The sequence below is a fragment of the Sarcophilus harrisii genome, chromosome 2, assembly GCF_902635505.1.
Source record: "Sarcophilus harrisii chromosome 2, mSarHar1.11, whole genome shotgun sequence".
NCBI classification, from domain to species: Eukaryota; Metazoa; Chordata; class Mammalia; order Dasyuromorphia; family Dasyuridae; genus Sarcophilus; species Sarcophilus harrisii.
This window is the reverse complement of record NC_045427.1, coordinates 404898958-404921010: the sequence shown is the minus strand read 5'-3', so window position 1 is coordinate 404921010 and position 22053 is coordinate 404898958. Positions and strand designations below refer to the sequence as shown.

The 22053-nt window shown below is 35.6% G+C and overlaps 1 protein-coding gene across 1 annotated transcript in view; it reads right to left on the bottom strand.

The window, feature by feature from the left end:
• Positions 1 to 22053, bottom strand: part of DOCK2 (dedicator of cytokinesis 2) — a 486757-nt gene that overhangs the window by 304857 nt on the left and 159847 nt on the right. Inside the window, exon 26 of the mRNA XM_012552398.3 lies at positions 8162 to 8310. Within this exon, the coding sequence (XP_012407852.1) occupies positions 8162 to 8310 (149 nt within the window). The remainder of the gene's footprint in view (positions 1 to 8161; positions 8311 to 22053) is intronic.

Here is a 22053-nt window from a genome sequence, read left to right as displayed (position 1 = left end):
GTTCTTTGTCTGAAATATATAAAAGCTGTGAACATTTTCAAGGGAATGGCTCTCTCCTGCTGTGAATTTGGCCCGCAGACCAGGATGGGGTCTGCTTCTCAAGATTCTAATAAATAATTCTGCTTTCTATGAGTGATATCTGAGTAATCACTTTGAGTAGGTCTTTTTGTCCCAAACACCCATCTACTGATAAAAGGACTCAGAATGCAGAATGAGATCGATATATTGTTAGGTCAATGCAGAAATGTGTTTTGATTGACTATATATGATAACAGGTTTTGGGTTTTTTTTGTTTGTTTTCTCAGTGTGGAAGGAAGAGGGGAGAGGGTGAAAAAGAGGATATTAATTGGCTGATTAAAAAAGTATATATATGCAAATTTGAATATGTGTGTATATCTGTATACATATATTATATATGCAATATATATTTATGAATAAATATATATGTCTATATAATTTTTAAAAAAGAAAACTCAACTTTCTTTTGGCCATATATGACATATAGAGCTATACTTTGATTATTCAGATGCCTTTCAAGAGATGCACCTCCACCTAAAAAGAGTACATTCCCTGATCCAGTTCTGCCATGATATTTGGATTTTTTATCACTGGGAAGTCAATTCCTTAGATTAAGACATCCAGTTTCAAGAGCCATTATCAGTTATCAACACTTCAATATGAGATAATATGGAATAATGGAAAAGGCATGCTATATTTGGAGTCTGAAAACTTGGGTTCAAATTCTAGCTCTTTTTATTATCTCTATGACCTGGACTTGGCAACTGACTTTTCTGATTGTTTCTTCATCTATAAAATTAGGGTGGAGAGGAGGTATTAACGTGTAATCTCTATGGTCCTTTCCAACTCTAAATCCCATGATCTTATTTAGCTATTTGATAGAAGGTGGGAAATGTGACAGATGTTTTGATTAAAGATAAAGATAAGTCCATGGAATGGATCATTATCTTGGAAAGCTAAGAACAGCTGGAGCTGACAGCCAGGTAAGAGGGATAGTGAATGGAAGGACATGAAAATGTCACCATGGAGTTCTTCCAGCGTCACTGAGCACCAATCTCCAGTGACTGACTGAAACCAAGAGGTTTTTATTTTCCTTTTTGCTCCCTACCAGAATCCCCTCCAAGCTGGGGAGACAAATATCAATCATTATCAAGGAACCAACAACAACAGCAAAACCATGGGTAACAGGAAAGGAAGAATTCTTTATTTAAGGAGAGAATCAGTAAAAAATGGGATACCCCAGGCTGACTCAGCATTCATTCTTCTTCACATCACAGACATAATTCCCTAATGTTTCCAATTGAATGTGAGAGGTCATCTTGATCCAAAGGAGAGTACTTTATAATTTTTAAATAGGATACAAAATGATGACTCTCCTTTCTCGGAGAGAAATAAAACATAAAAATGAAAACTCTGTTTTAAAAAGGGGGAAAAAAAAACCCACAACTCCCTCTGGGTCTGGTGCAGAATTAAATTTTATGAGTTACCCAACAGCAGGCCAAGCAAGGAACAAAGCCAGCGGGAAATGACTTTTCAAAGTAACTGGAGTTGACAACCAAACTTGCTTAGGGAGGGGGAGAAAAAGGAGGTAACCTAGGTAGAAAGTGGAATCTTTTATCTTTCACCTGAGCATGTCCTTTTCATATGCTAAATGCAACTCAGGCTAGCTGGGAGAGGGAATTTAATATTATCATTTAAAAAGGCCTGACAATCCAGCTTAAGAACATCTCCCCCTGAGTCATATGCCACCCAGGGTTACAATGAATAAAGTAATAACAGGAAGATACCACTGCATCATGCCAGGTCTAGAGAACTGGGCTGTAATTATGTCAAACAATGACAATCTCCTGGGAAGGGGCATCATTTCCTACCCCTGCAGCACTCACAATTCACACCGTGCTGGGACTTGGCAACCTGCACTGTAATTGTAACAAATTTGCTGTATCCCTAGCTATGAGCCCTAGTGGAAGAATATATAACGTGCCTGGAGAAGGATGCTCCCTGCCCAGGTTAGACATCAAATAGCCATATTGTTACACTCAACAGGAGACCAAATGAACATTTAATCCAAAACAAAATCCCTGGCTTTATCTAGGTTTCCATAATTTGTGGATTTCGGGATCTCTAAACAGGAGAAGCACATGCCGAAGGAACTTAATCATCCCATCTGAGAGGCTGACTTTTTGACCTGCACATCTTTTTACATGGCGGGATGGTACTTCTAAGATATTCACTTAATCTAAGTAATTAATTTGAACTCCTTTTATAAATCACAACATGGTGGCAACCCAGCAGACCACTTAGAAAAGGGAATTAGAGATCACTAGAAACCTACATGGATTCCTGAAGAGCATGGTAGATTTTAGAGGGTTTTAGAACTCAAGCATCTAAGAATTGGAAGGAACCTCAAAGGCCAGCTAGTCTAAGCCAGATGTGGACAATAATCCCCTTTATAACATACTTGAGAAGTAGTCACCCGTTTTTGCTAGGAGACCACTAGGGATGCGGAATTTATTAACTCCTAAGTCAGCCCATTCCACTTCAGAACAGCTCTAATTGTTAGGAACTTTGGCCTCACCCCAAACCATAGGTGTGTCAGCTCAAATTAGCTTCAGAACCAACTGTTGAATTATCATTGTGAGCATTAATACCATAAAAAAATTGGTAAATGCTCAAAAAAAAAACCCAAAAAAAAAGATGGCTAGGTGACATAGTTGATGGAATGTCAGGCCGGAGACTATAAGACTCATCTTTCTGAGTTCAAATCTGGCCTCAGATGTTTACTAGTTGTGTGATCCTGGACAAGTCACTTAATCTAATTTGCCTCAGTTAAAATGAAATGGAGAAGAAAAATTCCAGTATCTTTGCAAAGAAAACCCCAAATGGCATCATGAAGAATTGGATATGACTGAAAAAATGACTGAATACCCAAACCAACAACAACAAAAAAAATCAGGGTTTATTGTAATATTGTCTCTAATCAAAATAATGAATAAAAAGTTAATAATGCAGATTAAACTTAAGTGTGTCATAATTATAATTGCATTTTCCTTTCTAGAGACACAGTAGTTAAACATTTGTCAACACACCCTTGCCTTAAACTGGAATTTGATGCAGATATAACAGATATGTTCCCTCACTAGAAAGTTCTTTATACAAATGAAATCATAGGTTGCAGGAAAAAAATGGATTAGGAAAGTAGGTAGGGTACCTCTAGGTGGGTATGCTAAATTCTTACTTATAGCTATAACCAGGGCAGGCAGTGGAGGAATAAAGAGAAGTTACAGTCAGCCAGAAATTGTCATCTACAAATGCAGCAGACTAATTCAGATTATTTTTCTAGATCCCTTCCATGTCCAAGATTCTCTTATTCTTTTAAAAACATCTTTCATGGTAATCTTTGCTTCCTTCCCTTACTTACAGAAAGTTCTTCCCATATCTGACTCAGATTTTCTTCAGAGATTATACAGGTTGTAAAAAAAAGGAAGCCTAGTCAAATGTTCTTTACTCTTCACTTCTGCCTCTTGTAACCTCTGGCTCTCTTCAAGAAGCTCCTTCTGATTCCCCAATCAAATCATTATGTATTTATATTTTCTGTATAGTCCATTTACTTATTAGTGAACAGGCTGTGTTTTCAGTAGAATATAACCTCTTTGGGGAGAGGAGCTGTTTCACTTTTGTATTTGTATCCTTAGAACTGAATACAGTTCCAGCCACATAGTACCCAATCAATCACTATTTATTAATTGATAATTTGGTCAGGCTACAGATACTCACAGAGATATTGCCTTGTAAATGGGTATCAGCCAAAAGATATTCTCTAGTTATGGGTAGGGGGTGGAATTGCTTAAAAAAAAAATGGACCAACATCTCCCAATGTAGGACAGATGTTAAGCTCATCAAAACATACACAAATAGTAAAATGGATAATAACTAGTCTTTGGAGTCAAGTGGGATCCTACTCACATGGCAAACACAATTACTCACCTTGGGAGAGTGGGTAGGAGATGATCAGGATACATTACCAAACCAGAATTCATTATTGTTATGATGAACTCAGGCACAGGGAACAGTGAAAACATACTACTAATTGTGGAAGCCCTAAAATGTCAATCTACATAGTTCAAACTTACTCTTACAGACATGAAGTATCCTTTAATAGTTTTTGAGCAGGAAAACAAAAGGTTTAAATACTGTTTTAGAGTGATTCATATGTCAAAAGCCTCATCCTGATACTCCATTGCTACACTAAGGTAATCAGCGAAATATTTATAAAGCACTTTTCAAATCTTAAAAGTGATATATAAATGCTATTTATTGTTATTATTACTGTTATTAGTGACCCTGGGTCCTTGAGGGTTATATCAGGAAAGTCCCAGCTCTGACCAATTCTAACAATTTGAAGTAGTTTTCCATATGGTCTGGGAACTGAATGGGTCTAAAGTCTGAAGATCAGTTTAGAGTAATTATAGAGAGGCTGATAAATGGCAGCCTGACTATTAGGTAACCAATTATTTGGCTCTGGAGACAGATAAAACAGGAAAAAAAAAACATGAAATGATCCAGTCCATTGGAAACCCTTTCTATTTTCAGTAACTGTCATAGAATGACAAAGGAGGAATCCAGAGCTAATTTTAAATAAGTTTTTATAATTTGTTTTGTCATTAATTTAGTTATTTGTCCATTAAATGTGACATCCAATGACTGACAAGCAGATATACCACTGGAGAGAGATCAATGCTAACTTTTTAAAAAATATAAATGAAAACCAGAAGACAAGAAGTTGGAGCTGAATGGATGACAGCTCATAAGCTTTCCTTAGGAAGGCAAACTTAAGATTTGGAAGAGTTATCCCATAAGAAAAAGGAAATATAATTTCACATGACACATAGTCATCTGATCTTGTAAAGCTCAAGTTAAGCATTGATAGACTCTGAAGTGATGGTATCTGGGCCTACAAGAGTTGAAGAGTGCTCACAGTTGTCCATAATGTTTGTTATGTAAGCACATCCAACTCACACATCCTAGACTATAAAAGAATAGACAGAGTAAACATAACTTGTCTTAAGAGTGAAAAGGACAAAGTTTAGGGAATAAAAGGAAAATAGAGAACATTATTGTTGTGGAGAGAGTGACCATTAGCATGAATCTGTGACCAAAAATAAAAAGAGAGAGAGAGAGAGCAGGTGATTAGAGAATAACCTGACTGTGGAAGTGAAAAGGGTGAGGAGAGTTTATGGGTGATTGGTCTGGGTGTGAATCCCTAGGGAGTTTGAGGAGTGTCAGGTGCAGATTCCAAGCAGTTTGGCAGCATTTCTGGGCCTAAAGGATTGTGCTCATCCCTACAAGTGAGTTTTGATTTATGGATTTGGAATCAAGAATTTAGCATGTTATACAAAGTCAGAGAGTTTGAGTGTAAACCATTGGTCTTGGTATTTTCCTACAAATCAATTCTACCATTGAAAATGATGGTAATGAATCTTAATAGTATCTATAATTGAATGGCAATTCTAAAACTCTAGTGATATACACATGAAAAGAGCCCGAGGAGAAAGCAAGACCCCTCAAACAGACCCAGAGCCAGACTGCAATATTGTGAAAGTAAATGGGAATATGAAAAGCATAAGTAAACAAAATATCCTATGAATATAATTACATTTTGCACACCAATACAAGTCTACAGAAAATGAAGGAGTTAGTCAAAGATGAAGGGGAGGGGATGTCAAATCAAGTCACCACATAATCTGATATTTGGTGGTTTCTCTGTTTAGTTTTTTTAATTCTTTATAATCTGCACCAATACTACTTTTTCAGGCTTTTTCCATATTACTCCTTCTTCCAAACACTCTGTGATCTAGTCACATTGGCCTATTTGCAGTTTCTTACCCAAAACACTTATGATCTCTCTCTGGGCCCTTATACTAGCTGTACTCCCTACCTGGAATGCACTCACTCCTATTGGTCTCTTGGACTCAATCCCTGGTTTCCTTTGAGAGTCAGCAGAAGCAGCATCTCCTGCATGAGGCTTTTCCTGATCACCCCTCCCCCCTTCTCACCACCACCACTACCACCATCCCATTCACTGGTATCTTCCTATCCAAGGTTACTTTGTACGTATCTTGCTTTTTGATGTGCTTACATATGTATATATTGTTTCCCTCTCATAATCTAAGGTCCTGGAGGGCAAGGATTCATCCACCTTTGGGTCTGAGTCCCTTGTGCCAGGCACATAGTCTTAATAAATAATTTTAAACTGATGGATTAATTAAATGAGAAGATAGGGTGGGAAAGGACAATGAAAACACACTGGAAAATATGGTTCAGGATTAAGAAATTAAAATGCCCAAAGGATTACAGGTTGCTCAAAATCCTCATGTATATAAATATGATCATGTTACACCTTTGCATTAAAAAACCTTTTAATGCCTACTTATTACTGCTAAGATAATGCAAAAGTCCTTCAGCTTTACATTTAAGGTCCTCTGTTAATTTATTACCAACCTATCTTACATGTCATCTTGTAATAAGACATTACTACTTTTCATGAGCTCCCTAGTCCAGCTAAATTATTCCCTCAATTCAACATTCCCCTATCTTCCTCCATACATTTGCACAAGTCATTTCCTATGCCTGGAATGTACACATCAGAATTCAGTCATTGAGTCATTTCTTATTTAAGAAATAGTCATCTGTATTTTTTTTAATGTGATGCTCTTCATGCAATGGGGAGGCTCTTACAATAAGTAGAAATGAGAAAAGAGATATATAAGGTAATAAAAATTCAATTCAATTCAACAAGCACTTATTAAATGCTAGGTACTATGCTAGATATTGGAGGTACAATTTTGTTTTTAAATCCCTGTCCTCAAGGAGCTTACATTCTATTAATGGGGATGCAGTGAGGAGTAGGTGGGATGGAGAGACTAACTACATATATAAAGATACACCAATACTAAATGAGTAAAAAAAAAAAGTTTCATTAGGAAAGTAGTGTCGATAGTATAAATTGAAATGAAGGGGAAAAAATGAGAGACTATGAGAGAAGAAGATGTGATTACTAATTAGAGTTCCCTTATATAGTCATTCACAAAAGGGATCAGATGGCCTCCTCCTGGGAACTCCATGAGAAATAATTATTTATTTTTGCATTGCCTTTTAAGGTTTGCAAAGTGCTTTCCTCATAACAACCCTCTAGGATATTCTTGCTATATATTCCCCATTTTTTCAGATAAAGAAATAGAATCTCTGAATAAGTGAATTGCCCAGAGTCAGAATCAGTAAGCCTCTGAGGCAGAATTTATATCAAGTTTCCCAATTCCAAATGCAATGCTAGATCTATTATGTTGCCATTCTTGAACAATGGCTTAAATTTTTGTTTGCCTCAGTTACTTTAACAGTAAAATGGGGACAAAAATAGTATTTACTTCCCAGAGATGCTGTACAGATCTAATGAGATCATAATTGTAAAGTGCTTAACATAATGTCTTAAACATCATAAATATTTTTATATGCCCCAAACAGTAATATTATTTATTATTATTATCAAGATAATCTATCAAAAAGCACTTAAGTCCCTATTATGGGATAGCCACTGTGCTCAGTGCTGGAGAGTCTAAGTCAAAAATTTAACAGCAAAAGGTTTCTGAATACAACAATCAAAAAATAATTCAAAATTAAATGGATAATGAGTCCAAGTTGTTGCTTGCAGTGCTTGGCAGTGTTACATCAAGTTCTGATGGCTCTGAACACAGAACATGCACACTTTTCACTGTGCATGCATGAATGCTGCCAGAAAACACACTTGATTCAGATTTGAGATTTGCATAAAAATCTCTTGGGCAAAAAGAGATCATGAGTAGAAAAAGTTTAAGAATCCCTGCTCCAGGGTGCACTCAACACAAGCACAACCTGAGGAAGCTCATCAAATAAAAAAAATAGGAACAAATATATCTTACTCACCTCTATTATTTCTGCCATCCTTCACAATTGGAAGAGTAGGCATTGGGAAGACAAGAGTCTGGCTGAGTAGGCATTGACTTTATATTTAGAATTTCAATGCTATTCATCAGTATCAATATTTTACAACTTAATCAATTTGGCCCTACTCTGGGTTTGAACCATTTCCATTATCATGAGTACTCACAGGGTCCTGACAGCTGAGAACCTCTAGGATGCTGTTGAGTAATTCAACACAGTATTTCTTCTCTTGGACCTGGTATTGCTGCTCATCTTTTGGTTCCAGTAACTCCTTCAGTTCCTTGGTGATGACTGGGAGCAGAATATCCCGGCATTCTATAAAGAAAAACAATTCCTCTGGTCAGTTGTTTATTTTTAAGTGAGCAAAGAGAACTATTACAATTTATAAATAAAACTCTAGAAAAACCAAGGAATCATGATGCTCTTGCTGTGGTTGAGAACTCTGAGGGCATGATGTACCTCTAGGATTCATGAACCTGGAGCTCCTTTCCATTTTTAACAACATAACTTTTCACTAATAAACTTCCCATGGAAATGACACTTTAAACATGAAAGAAATACATAATAGCCTGCACTTCAAAGTCAGTCTAAAGAGACTTCATGATATTGTTGATAGAATAATGGAGTTGGAGTCAGAGAAAAATTTGGTTCAAATCTTGACTCAAAGAGTTTCTAGCTATATATCCCTGAGCAAATCACTTAATCTTATGTAGATCTCAGTTTCTTGATCTGTAAAATGAGGATGCTGGGTTTGATGAACTTACTTGATGAAGTGTAAGTTCATCATAAAATATGATTTATTTATCATATAAATTTATGATCATAAATAACCTTACAATATAACCCCACTTATGACAATATAAGCTCCTCGAAGTCTGAAACTATCTCCTTTCTGTATATAACTATAGGATAGTATATGGTAAACCCTTAATAAGTATTGGTTGTTAGATTAACCCTTATTGATGGCAAGTCTATTACTAATCTGATTCTAGGAATACTACTTTATTGTTAGATTTCTATTTTAATTAGAAATTAGAGATATTAGACAAGTCAGATTACTTTTTTTGGCTTGAGTTTTCTTATATTATGATTCTCAGCAGCCAACAAGAGTTAAACAAAGAAAGAAAAGGGATGGAAGGGTATTGTCATAGGTTAACTACATATCACAGAGGGAAATCAACAATCAGCCTGAGGATATGGTTTAAGTTTAAATTAAGATAAAATGAGGCACAAAATTCCAACCTATTAGTAAAGCATGAATTTGCCAATAAATAGGATTTCAGCTTCCTCAGAAAAACTAAGACCCTGAATGAGGAAAACTCTCTTTTATTTATGTTTTGAGGAGTACAGAAAAAAGATCAAAACTTTGTAGGAAGGGAAAAAGTTATGAATGGTTACAAGAACTCCACATCAATTTGATTACAAAGCTGAGGCATGGAAACAATATGACTGGTTGAAAATTGGGATGAGAGGACTTGCAACAACTCCCTCTTTTTCTCCTGTGATCAAGAAATGTTCATTGTTTGAATCTACCTACAAGATTAGAGATAGTCAACCAGACTTCTTTGAGTGACAAACCAGACAACTTTAACAGATAGCTTAGTGGTTTAAAGATATTAAACTAGATGGTTTGGTGTTCTCCCAGATGCCTCAAGGACAACAGATTTCCTTGAAGTAAGATCAGAACAGTGATTAGTAGAAGAACTGTTCATTCTAAACTCATTATAGGACAGACACATTTCTGAATTAACTTCATAACAAAGAACCATGATGAGCTCTTTGGGGCAAAATCTATTAACTATAAATAAGATCAACTAAAATGTGACACAGAATCTATCTGATTATTTCAGTTGCAGGATAGAAAAACTGTTGGATGTGAGTTTGAATCTGAATCTTAGCTCTGCTATTCACAGTGTGAGGCATTCAATATCATGAGCTTCTATGTGACTTTTCTCCTCTATAAAATAAGTAGATTAGATGAAGTAATTCTCCAAAATCTATTTGTGCTCTCAGTCTATGATCAGATCCTACATTCTTCTTTCTACCTTGAGCATCCTAGGGAAAAATAAATATGTCTTATCCACTGAAAGAGAGCTAGATGCAGTTTAGCTATAAGGATTTACTTTTAAATACAGTTCTTCTATGAGCTGGGCCAAATAGATCCTCTAGGGAGCTGTGGAGAATGGGTCTATCAGAGCTCTAGCTAAAATACCAAGGACCCCAGGGAGGTATGAATGCAAGGGAAAAGACTGATCTGGGAACCTTTGCTTCCTGAATGTGCCTTATTGGACAGTCAATTCACCTCTGTGAAATTTGATTCCTCCATTTCTAAAATGACTTGATTGGACTAAATGATCTTTAGGGTCCCCTCCCATTTCAAAATTCTCTGAGGCTACAAAATAAAGTTATAGATGAAGAGATAAATGCAGAGGAGAAGTGGAGGTAAATGTAAAGACTAGAGATGTGGGCAAGCGTTGTTCACAACTCATTGAGGTTTCAGGAGTTATATAATAAGCCCCCCACAGGAAAAGTGCTTTATCAATCTGAGAGTCATTTGTTGCCTAGATTATCGAAACTAGAGACTCAACTAGGCAGAGGTTGGCAGTACAGGGAGTCAGCAAGTTTTCAGCTGAGGAAGCCATTAATAATGTGGTCTGCTTCTCAGAAAGTAATTTGTCTTCCTTTTAACCACAATTTACAAGAACCTTATGGTTGTTCTGTTCAGAAATGAAATAATTTTTCTCCTTCATAATTGGAGTTGTAAAAATCATATTTGTTAGTGTAGCCTCAAGAAGTAGCATTTTTAAATTGTTACTTGATTGTCAAACAAACAAAAAAAAGACAGCTTTGAAAAATAAATATTGCAGAGCTTTGAATAAATCTTCATAGGCAGCATTAATGAATATCAGAGATCTGTAAATCTGGCTACAACTCTGTGCCTCAAGCATTCGGTGACAGACAAAAAACCAGGAGATCTGCAGTCAGATGACAAGCCCAAATCGTAATTCAGACTAGCCACTTAAAAGCCAACAAGGATACACCTGTTAGTTATATTTTAATAGGAAGGCATTTTGTGATATATATATATATATATTATACATATATAATATATAAATATATATATATATATATGTAACTGCAAACAGAAAAAATGTAGAGCATGAAGACTCCAGGTTTTGTCTTTTTCTAAGGTCTTTATAAACTGGCTACAGATAACACCTGAATCTGCAGTCTTCTTGAAGTTTCTAGGGTGAAGGGCTTTTAAAGTAATTTTGGAATTGGTATTGGATATACTTTGCTTACAAATAACCCTTTCACACCATTCTTCTTTACCTTTAAAGGAATTGGCAGTGAGTCAGAAACCAATAAGACATGTGAAAACATATATATGTACCAGAAAGAGACATATAGAGAGAGACAAAGGCACAGAGAGAGAAATGGCAAGAGTGGGGCAGAATCATAGGATCACAGATCTATTACTGTAAAGGATCTCAGAAGCCATCTAGTCCTTCCCTCTCCCATTTTATAGGTGAGGGAAATGAGGTTCAGGGATATTAAGTGACTGCTCTATAGTCACAAAGGTGAAAACATCATAGGGAGGACTTGAACCTCTGAAAAACAGAAGTTTTTAATCTGAAGTCTGAAATTTTTTTTTTACTTTTGATAAATATATTTTGGCATTATTGTTTTCCTTTGTAATCTTATATATTTTTGTTAAATCAATAAGCATTTATTAATGCTTACTATGTGCCAAGGATTGTCAAGAATTAGAGTACAAAGAAAAGGCAAAGGACAGTTCCTGTCCTCAAGGAGCTTACAGTCTAATAGGGGAAACATCATGCAAACAATTTATATATATATATATATATATATATATACACACACACACACACACACACACACAAAATAATGTACAGGATTTATTGAAGGTCATCACACAGGGGAAGACACTAGCATTAAGAGAGACCAGGAAAGACTTTTTACCAAAGGTGGAATTTCACAGAAATTTGAAAGAAGCAAGAGAAATAGGAAAGAGCATTTCACTTATGGATGACATCCAGTGAAACATGGAGTCAGGATTTTATTGTTTGCCTCTAAGAATATGATTCTGAGAAAATGTTCTTTGGTGGACTCCACGAAAGCAACAAAGGGATTCAAGACACAAAAATTGCTCAAGAAGTCCTGCTCTTTTCACCATGCCACACTGCCTTCCTATATATGCTACTGCCCAAATTATCAGATTTGCCTAATTTTCTTAACCTCTCAATTCAACAAGATTCATTCAGCACCTGATGGTACTTAAACCTAGGCCTGGAAACCAAAAGTGCACTAGTTTTTCAGAAGATGTAACCTAGTAAGATAGAATACAAACACAATTAAGTGTATGAAGGAAAGTGTGATGGATACAAAGGAAAAAAGGAGAGGTCTAAACTTAGGAAACTGAGGAAGATGGCATTGGAAAGCAGTATGTTTCAATAGAAACAATCAGGGGAGTCTTCGTGGAAGAAGCCAAATCTTTGCTGGGCCTTGAAGGAAGAAAGGGGTTTACAAAAGCAGAAATGAGAAGGGATCCCAGTACAAAAATATCAACCAGTCCACAAGTACCAACTCCTCTTTCCAAGACAACTATGGAACTGCTTTAACAACCCCAAGTGCAGAAAATAGTAACTGTGATCCTTTTGATTGATTGGCAAAAAAAAAAATGATTCCTCTCTCATGTAGAAGCTTCAGAGGGAATGCTGTATACACAATCTTGTTGTGATGAAGAGGCCAGAAATTATACATGACTAACATAAGATTTATACCACAATTTGTAGGAGTCAATTCTAACTAAGAAATCCATTACTATGAAAAAAGAAGAGAAAAATACATAAATCACAGGTCTTATGACACACTAGAAAGAAAGCTGTCCTTGTAGTAAAAAAGATTTGAGTTCAAGATTTGTTCTAACACAGACTGACTTGTGACACTGGGCAAATCACTTAATTTATAGTTAAGTGTTTCTCAGTTTCAGTACTATTCATTTCAGAGCAGGTTCTGATCTACATTGTAGAAGTAGTTTTCTCATCAAATGTTCACCAATGAAACTACGTGGTCAAGTCTATAATAATTCTATCTGTATAGGGCTTTACAGTTAGTAAAGTTACATTTTATGCTCACAACCCTGAGAGTTTTATTGTCCTCATTTTGCAGATTAAGAAACTGAGACTGATTATGTCTAACTGACTTGCTCAGGATCATACAGGCAGGCCACACACACACACACACACACACACACACACACACACACCATAGGTACATAAACCATATAAAACATATCTACTATATTCTAGGCATACTGGATGGATACAAAGAAATACAAAGCAGCTTTACTACCTCTGGTAGGCTTAAAATCTAATTTGAAACACAAGACAATACACTTAATGGGAATAAAGAATCCTGTGAAGTAGTGAAATTCATATTATTTGAAGTTATAATCATGTAAATATGATAGTTGATTACAATCTAATAGAAATAATGCAGCAATGTGAATTCAAATAATGTGACAGCATTCACAAATAAGGTCAATATATCTTGAGTCCCAAATAAGTGGTTAATTCAATCTTGTTAGACCACACTCCCTTTCACAGAGTAGATAGAAACAGCTGTAATGATTGTCCATAAGGGTATTCTCATGGTTCCAAAGGAGTTCTAATCACTCTAATAAAGCTTATTTAGTTTCTTTACAATTGGTCTGTTTCCACTCCTGACCTTCTGAGCTTTGTCATCATACTTCCTCCGCAGCTCTCTTAGCCTGGAAGATCCTTCCACCCTACAGCCTCCTCTTCCCATTGATAAGTTCCTCCTAGAATCTGATTTGAAAAAATGACTAAGCCAGCCATCTTATAGGTTCGGGAACATAGTAAATATTTCATAACTGTGACTATGTGGTGCAGTGGATAGAACACTGAACTTGGAATCAGGTAGACTCATCTTCCTGAGTTCAAATCTGGCCTTAGAAACTTACTGTGATCCTGGATAAGTCACTTAACTCTGTTTGTCTCAGTTACTCATCTGACAAATGAGCTAAAGAAGGAAATGGCAAAATCACTCCAGTATCTTTGCCAAGAAAACCTCAAATCGGGCATGAAGAGCTGGCTACAATTGAAATGACTGAACAACTACAAATATTTATTAATTTGAACTGACAACACTAAATAAATGAGACTAAAGCTGGATCCTGTAGAAGGACAAGATTCAGAGAGGAAAAAAATAAATCTTTTTTTTCTCTATCAAACCAGAAGCTCCTTAAATAGTGGGACCATACTTTGCCTACTTTGTATTTTCCCCATATTACCTACAAATACATTATACATAGAATGTGTTTAATGAAGGTTTACTAAATAAATGAACAAGCAATTGGATTTTCAAGTGAAATCAAAAATTCAGTCTACCCATGGACCTTAAGGCAGAATTGTATTGTCAGAACAAGGAATAGGAATTTTTGTGCCCAGGTTGAATACTATAAATCTCACCTAAAGTAAGAGAAATAAAGCACACCATCAGTTAGGAGTAGGAGGTGTCAAACCATACTGAGAAGGGAAAACAGAATCCCTCTGTTGAGAAAGCTAACAGGGATGGATGAGAAATAAGACAGGGTTGGGGAGGAGCTCACCTCAGTTGGCCATCTGGTAGCTTTTTTAATTTAACTAATTATTCTTGTACTAAACTGTAGTTTTTCCATAGCTGAAGGAATCCAATAGCTGAAAGTGCCTTCTAAATTTAATATCCCACAGCAAAGCCTGAGTCACCCTGTCCTAGCTACAGCAATGTGTATTCCACATCCTTTATAACAAATGAGAATCTATTTCATTTTGAAAGTTCTCCATAAAGAATATTCTATAACTTATCTCAGATCCATAGCTCTAAATATAACAGCCCCCTGTAAGCCTTTCTCTACATTTTTTCCCCTACACTCTGTAGCTTAAGTCCATTTTTACCTGTTCAAGGTGTATCAGTTGTGATAGAAATATTAACTAACCACACAGACAGTCAAATAAAGTTATCCACACTGCAAAAAGTATGCATAACCAAGGGGTATATGTAAAGAATTGTCTTCCTTTATCTGGAATTTCACTTTCAACTGCAGCTGTCATCCAACTTTGTCACCCGGCTCTCTACTTTGCTTTTCATTTCTACATCATCATTCTCTGCATTGGAACTGCAGTCTCTAAGGCACAATGTGCTCTAAGCTGGCTGAAATCCCACTGACTTCTAAGAGAGCTTGGCTCTGCTCCCCAAGGATGGAGAAGCGGGGTTGCAGTCCTATATCAAGATCCCAAATAACCAACTCATCCACAGGATGGGGTATATTTGTATCAAAACCTTAGGTCTGAAAGGTCCAGGACCAAAGAATACAACTGAGGATTTTATTTTGGAAGATATATAACTTTAGCTTGCCTGCCTACCTTCCTTCTTTCCTTCTTTCCTTCCTTCCTTCCTTCTTTCCTTCCTTTCTTCCTTCCTTCCTTCTTTCCTTCCTTTCTTCCTTCCTTCCTTCTTTCCTTCCTTTCTTCCTTCCTTCCTTCTTTCCTTCCTTTCTTCCTTCCTTCCTTCCTTCCTTCCTTCCTTCCTTCCTTCCTTCCTTCCTTCCTTCCTTCTTTCCTTGCTTCCTTCCTTCCTTCCTTCCTTCCTTCCTTCCTTTTCTTCCTTTCTTCTTTCATTCTTCTTTTTTCTTTCTCTTTCTTTTTATCTTTCTATCCTTTCTTTCATCCATTCTTCCTTTCTTTTTTATGACTTGCCTTCTGTCATTTTTTTCATATTTGTTTTTTAGAAATAATGTGCAAATGTTCAAAGTACTTAGAGGTGAATAGCAGCACCCCTTTGGTATATGACAACTGCAATACTAGCCTGATAGATATAAAATATTCTCCAGCCTTCCCTTAGATAGCTGGTGTGTCATGAAAAAAACTAATTCCAGGCACAAGGAAATCAATAACTACTTCTCCCACCCCCACCCGCATATCACAGTTCCAAGTGTAAGCATTTACAACTCCACTAGATTCCCTGACTTTACTTCATCTCCCTTCTCATTCTTCAGTCTTCCTTACCTCCATGAAAAAGATTCTAATTACAATATATAGAATCATTCCTTCCTTCCTTCCTTCCTTTCCTTCCATCCCAGTCTGTCCCAAAGTACAACTCCATTTTATTAAACCCAAGTAGCAAAATATTACTCCCCAGTTAAACAAACATAGTCTATTTGGAGGTTTAAGAATCCACTACTATAAAAATTCTCTTCAGGTATCTTGTAAGTGAGAAAGTATAATTAGGTAGTAAATCCCAAAGAAGAAATGTACTTACAGAACCTTATTTCAAACATACACTTAGAGATGAAATCAAAGTAGGGCTTTTACCACAGATCTTTTATATTTAACCTAAAATAAGATTTTGTGCTAAAATCATAAAGAAAATTCTAGAGCTCTCAGAAGGGTATATAATTCGGTGTCTTGTCTGTAGAGCTTCTGTAAGTGAGTACCTAATTATAAAATTAGGTCTTTATGACTGTATAATTATTGAGATTTCTTTTTCGAGGCTGTAAGATTATATCACTTCAAGTCAGATCTCAGCTTTGACAGTTATTACCTTTGTGACTATCAACAGGTCACCTAACTTTCAGAGATTTGGCAACCCCTAAAGATTTATTTACAGTCTAACAGAATATAAGTTCCTCCACCTCATTGAAGGACTATTTTATTTCTGTATTTATGTCCTCAGTGCTTAGCATAATATGATGTGTGTATATATATATATGTATATATATAATAGATATATATAAGATGAATATATAAAAGATATTTAATAATGTTTGTTAATTGAGTGAGCAATTGACATTAGAGATGGGTTTCACTTTGCATACACAGAGAGAGTTCTTACAGTAACATTTCTCCACACTAAAAACATCATAGTTTTGGTTTTTTTTTTAATGGATAGGATATGTATGTAAAGGAAGAACTCATCCCTGATACTAGCTGAACTTTTCAAAACACAATTTCCAATAATAGTATATTATGAGTGAATGCAAAGGATTATTGCAATGTGTCATAATAATAATAATAACAACAGCTGACAATTATGCAGAACTTTACATGTTGTCCTATTTAATTCTTACAACAACATTCTGAAGTAATTATTATCGTCTCCATTTTGCAGTTGTGAAAACTGAGGCTCAGACAGGCTAAATGTCTTATACTTGATCCCACAATTAAATAAACGTCTGTCAGGGCTACCCCATCTTCTAATTATAGATGCAGCATCTATTCATTATGCCACATTGCCTCGTAGATATTAAATAAAATATGTACAATTGGGACCTCAGAATTTCATGCTCTAAATTTATATGTAATGAAGGACTTCCAATATCTGCTATCATCACTGCTATCCAGAAGATGCATGCTTGCTTCCTTCTGACCCTTTCCAAATAGCACTTAGGGCAATAAAACATGCAGCATGATGGATACCTACACATCTCCTTACACAGCAAACTTCCAAAGACCATTCATACTGTAAATGCTGACCACTCTCCTTATAGCAAGCTCACTGGTTAACATTTAATTCTGCTCTGCAAAAAGATCTTTTAATAAAATGAAAAGCCTGATACAAATTTGGTCAAGTAAGTCATGTGTGATTTATGAAATCTATTATATATATATATACATATATAGCTATATTAATGTTGAGACAAATTGTATTCCTAATGCAACATGAGATGAGTCTTGCTTACTCTGGTACGAAGCTTTGTTTCAACCACCTCCTATCTCTAGCTAATGGAAAAGAAAGCAAATGGAAAAAGCTCAGGGCTATACCGAGCTGCCTTTATATGAATAAACTTAGCTACCAGGTTTAAAAGGAAGATTTCCATCAAAACAGTGTGGACCATCCCAAACCCATGCAAGGGGAGAAATATATCAAGGCTTCTTCACTGCTGAGATGAGCTGTTCCAAACAACTCTTGTCCCTGTTTGACCTTGATTCTATGATGTCTCTCACTCAATTTATAAGATCTCAGAGATATGCATTAAAAAAATTCCTTATCCCTTCATGTCTCACCTACCTAGATTTCACTATCTCTCCTTTCCATGTAAGAAAACCCATAATTCAGGTGTCTCTGTTCTCTGAGAGAACCTCAAGACTTTCCCTCCTTCCACTTACATGGGCCCCCATTTCAAGTAAAAGTTACCCATTTTGGGGTGGGAGTAGTAACAAATCACAAAATTTAGCTAGCCAGTAATAAAAATTCCACTTATTTGTAAGCCTGATTTAGATGCTGTTTCAAGGAACAAAAGATATGCCTTATATATCAAGATCCACATTGGGTAATCTCTCCTCCATGAAGCCTCTTTGGATTCCCTCTACAATAAGGATGTTCTCCCTTCTGAAATACTTTATATACTTTATTATATTTATTTATGTATTTGTCTTTTTACCTAACATCCACTTTCCCTCCAATTCAATTATGGATTTTATTTATTTGAGTAGATATAGTTTGTCCAGTTAGGATGGAAGGTCTTTGAGGACAAGGTTTGTTTTATTTTGTCTTCATATCTCCATCCCCTAACACATCATTAGACACAGAGTAGTCATTTAATACAAATACTTCTTAATTGATTTGCTCACACTCAGAACATTTTTGCTTAAAATATCTAGAGAACTGAATCTGTAGTAGGACTTTCAACCCAATTATTTGGATAGGATCTAAAATCTTCACTTCATTATGTGTGTGCATAGGGAAAGAATAATTATTATATAATTACTATATGTCCGACATTTGTATAACTACCAGGGATACAAATAGAAGCAAAAAATATATTTCTACCCACAAGGAAAGGGCAACTTGGTAGTACAATGCACAAAGCACTGGGCTTAGAATCAGAAAGACTCATCTTTGTGAGTTCAAATCTGGTCTCAGACATTTACTAGCTGTGTGATCCTGGGTAAGTCATTTAACTCAGTTTGCCTCAGTTTCCTCTTTTGGTGTAAAATGATCTGAAGAAGGAAATGGCAAACCACTCCAATATCATTGCCAAAAAAAACTACAAATGATATCACAAATATGGGACATAACTGAACAACAACCCACATGAACTTTACATGCTAATGGAACATAATGCATGAAAAGGCTCTGGAAAATGAAGAAAAGAGGGTAACCAAGCCAAGTGGTAAAGAGTCTGGAGACTGGAGCAGAAAGTAAAATGAACATAGCTGGTGCCCTTCTTGGAGATTTGAGCTAGGGCCTTCCCAATGAAGATGGTAGAACTCAGGCCAGAGGCATGTTGCTAATAAGGACATTGAAAAGTCCTTAGACTGATTGTGTTTAAGCTAAACGTTGGCTCAAACAAGCATTTTCTGATCTCCATTTTATAGTATTTTTGACAGTTTAAGAACTGTGTAGGAGTAAGTAGGGAGGAGACATTCATTTAATGTTATCTAATGTCATTTATTACAGGCCTGTATGTCTGTGGTGCTGGGGTAGTTATTGTCCTTAGAAATCCAAGGCCAAACTGTTTTACTGTGAGACAGGTCCACACTGAACTGACATTCCAAAATGGGCAATAATGGTTTAATGTAGAATTTAAATATTTGGGGTAAAAAACTCATAATAAGAATAGTCTGTTGTTTATATTCCAGGACTGTGAGAGGGACTTATTATTTTAGAAAAAGGAGTGGGAAGATTTTCTTTGAGTCAAATACAGAAAGTGTTTTCCATTAGCCAAATAGGATGATTTTATCATCACATCATCATCTGAACCCTACAGTGTAGCAGCTCCAAAGGAAGGAGGAGCTCAATGCTGTCATTAACATTCTCACACATTAAAGGAACAAGAAAAAAAATCTTGTTCCACACTAGAGAAAACCGGCAGAATAGCTTTGTGATTCAAACAAGCTGCTGAAATCAGAGGAAAACTTCAAAGAAACAAAAAAATCAGCATAGAGTTGAGTCTCTTGTTTTTCTAAATGTATTGAAAGTGAGAATTTCCCCCATGTCCTAATGTCATTTTAAAGTCGTCCAGTGATGGATTCTGAGACCAAGGATAGCCCATCCCTCCGGGTGTCACATAGAATGGGAGTCAAGGTGACTCCCAGTGTTAAAAGGATGCAGGCAAATACTGATATAAAGAAGAAAACAAACAATAATTCTGATGTTAGGTCCAGCATTCAAATGTGGACAGAAATGTCTTATTTCCATATCCTTTCATACTCAGAAAATAGTGGAGAATAAAAGATAAAAAGAAAACTGAAAAAAGTGATAAGAGAAAGAATAAGAGAAAAGGAAGAGATAATACAGTTTCTTGGCCAGGAAGCAACATAGTAAAAGCTCCCTGTACTAAATTCTAAGGGGGTTTAAAATTCTATTGTAAAGGAGAAAGAATCAGGCCAGTTTCTAATACCTTCCCTGCTACTAGTGCCTGATATGCAGGAGGTGCTTATTGATTCACTGACTGATAGGCTTCATGACCTATTTCACCTATCCTGAGTTCAATTTCAAGAAATAAAAGAGTTCAACTAAAACAGGCATTCTTAATCCTTTCTGGCAGCCTGAAAAAGTCCATGGATCCCTTCTCAGAATAATGTTTTGTTGCCTATATGCATAATCAAAGGAAATGCTAAATTTTAGTTAGAGAGTAATAAAAATAAGAATGTATTTTTTTCCTATTCAAAGAGACTCCCTGAAATCTGTCTGTGGACTTGCTCCATGACCTCAGATTGAGAACCTTTGCATAAAACAATCTGAGTGGAGAGAGTGCTTGGCCTAGAGTCAAGAAGATTAGAGTTCAAATCCAGCTTCCAGGGTGGTTGTGAGAAACAAATGAAATAAAATTTGCAAAGGGCTCAGCATAGAGCCTAGCATGTAGTAGACACTCATCAATTGGGAAATGCCTAAACAAATTGTGGCACATGAATATAAAGTTGTGCTATTAGAAATGATGTATGATAAATATAGGGCAGCACAGAAAGATCTATGTGAACTGATGTAAAGTGAAATAAAGAACCAAGAAAACATTGTGTACAGGATCCTCAACAAAGTAAATGGAAAGAACAATGACACAGAAAAAAAATCAAAAGTAAATATAATAAAACTATAAAAATCAAGCAGTATTGTAATGAAGAGTTATGAGAAGACATCCCCAAACCACCCCTTCATGAAGATGGAATGCTCACTGGTATTACATATTGTGCATATTTTTGGACTATTTCAATGTATAATCAGTTGTGCTGATTTTTTTTCCGCTCTAGAAAATACTGTTTGTAAAAAAAAAATACTATTTGTTATATGGAATGATTTAGGGAATGGGGAGTGGGGAGGGATACTTGGAATAATTATGATGATGTAAGAAATAGAGATTTCAACAAAAACTACTTTAAAATAAATAAGTAAACATTCTCTTCCTCCTTTCATGAAAGATCTGACATTTTATAATTTTAGAGTTTCTTTTTTATACTAGATTATAAGCAACTTGAAGCCATGAAGTTTCTTATTTAACTTTGCTCATCCTCAAGTGTCTAGTATACCATATCTCACACAGTGAATACTTTATTAATTAATTAATTATTAATGAAACAAGGAGAAACAATATCCATCTATGGAAAGTTCCCCATCCAAAGAGATATACAAGCCATATATAATATATGGCTTGTATATCTCTTTGGATATATATATATATATATATATATATATATAGCTTGTATATCTCTTTGGATATACATATATATATATATATATACACACACGGACAGATATGATAGATAGACATAGATAGACAGATACACAAGGGATATAAACACTCACAAAGAAACATATTAAAAAAGGAAAAGGCATGTAACTCAATTATACCCCCCCATTCTATCCCTCTTAACTATTACTTGCTATTAATATTGTGTATTCTATTTTGTGTAAGCCCACTGCTTTGAACATATTTATGATTTGTTTTTTTAGAATGTATTAGTATGTATGCCACAAAAACTACAAACTATTAATGAGAAAGGATCTTGTCTGGGTTGTTTTTATCATTCTAATTCT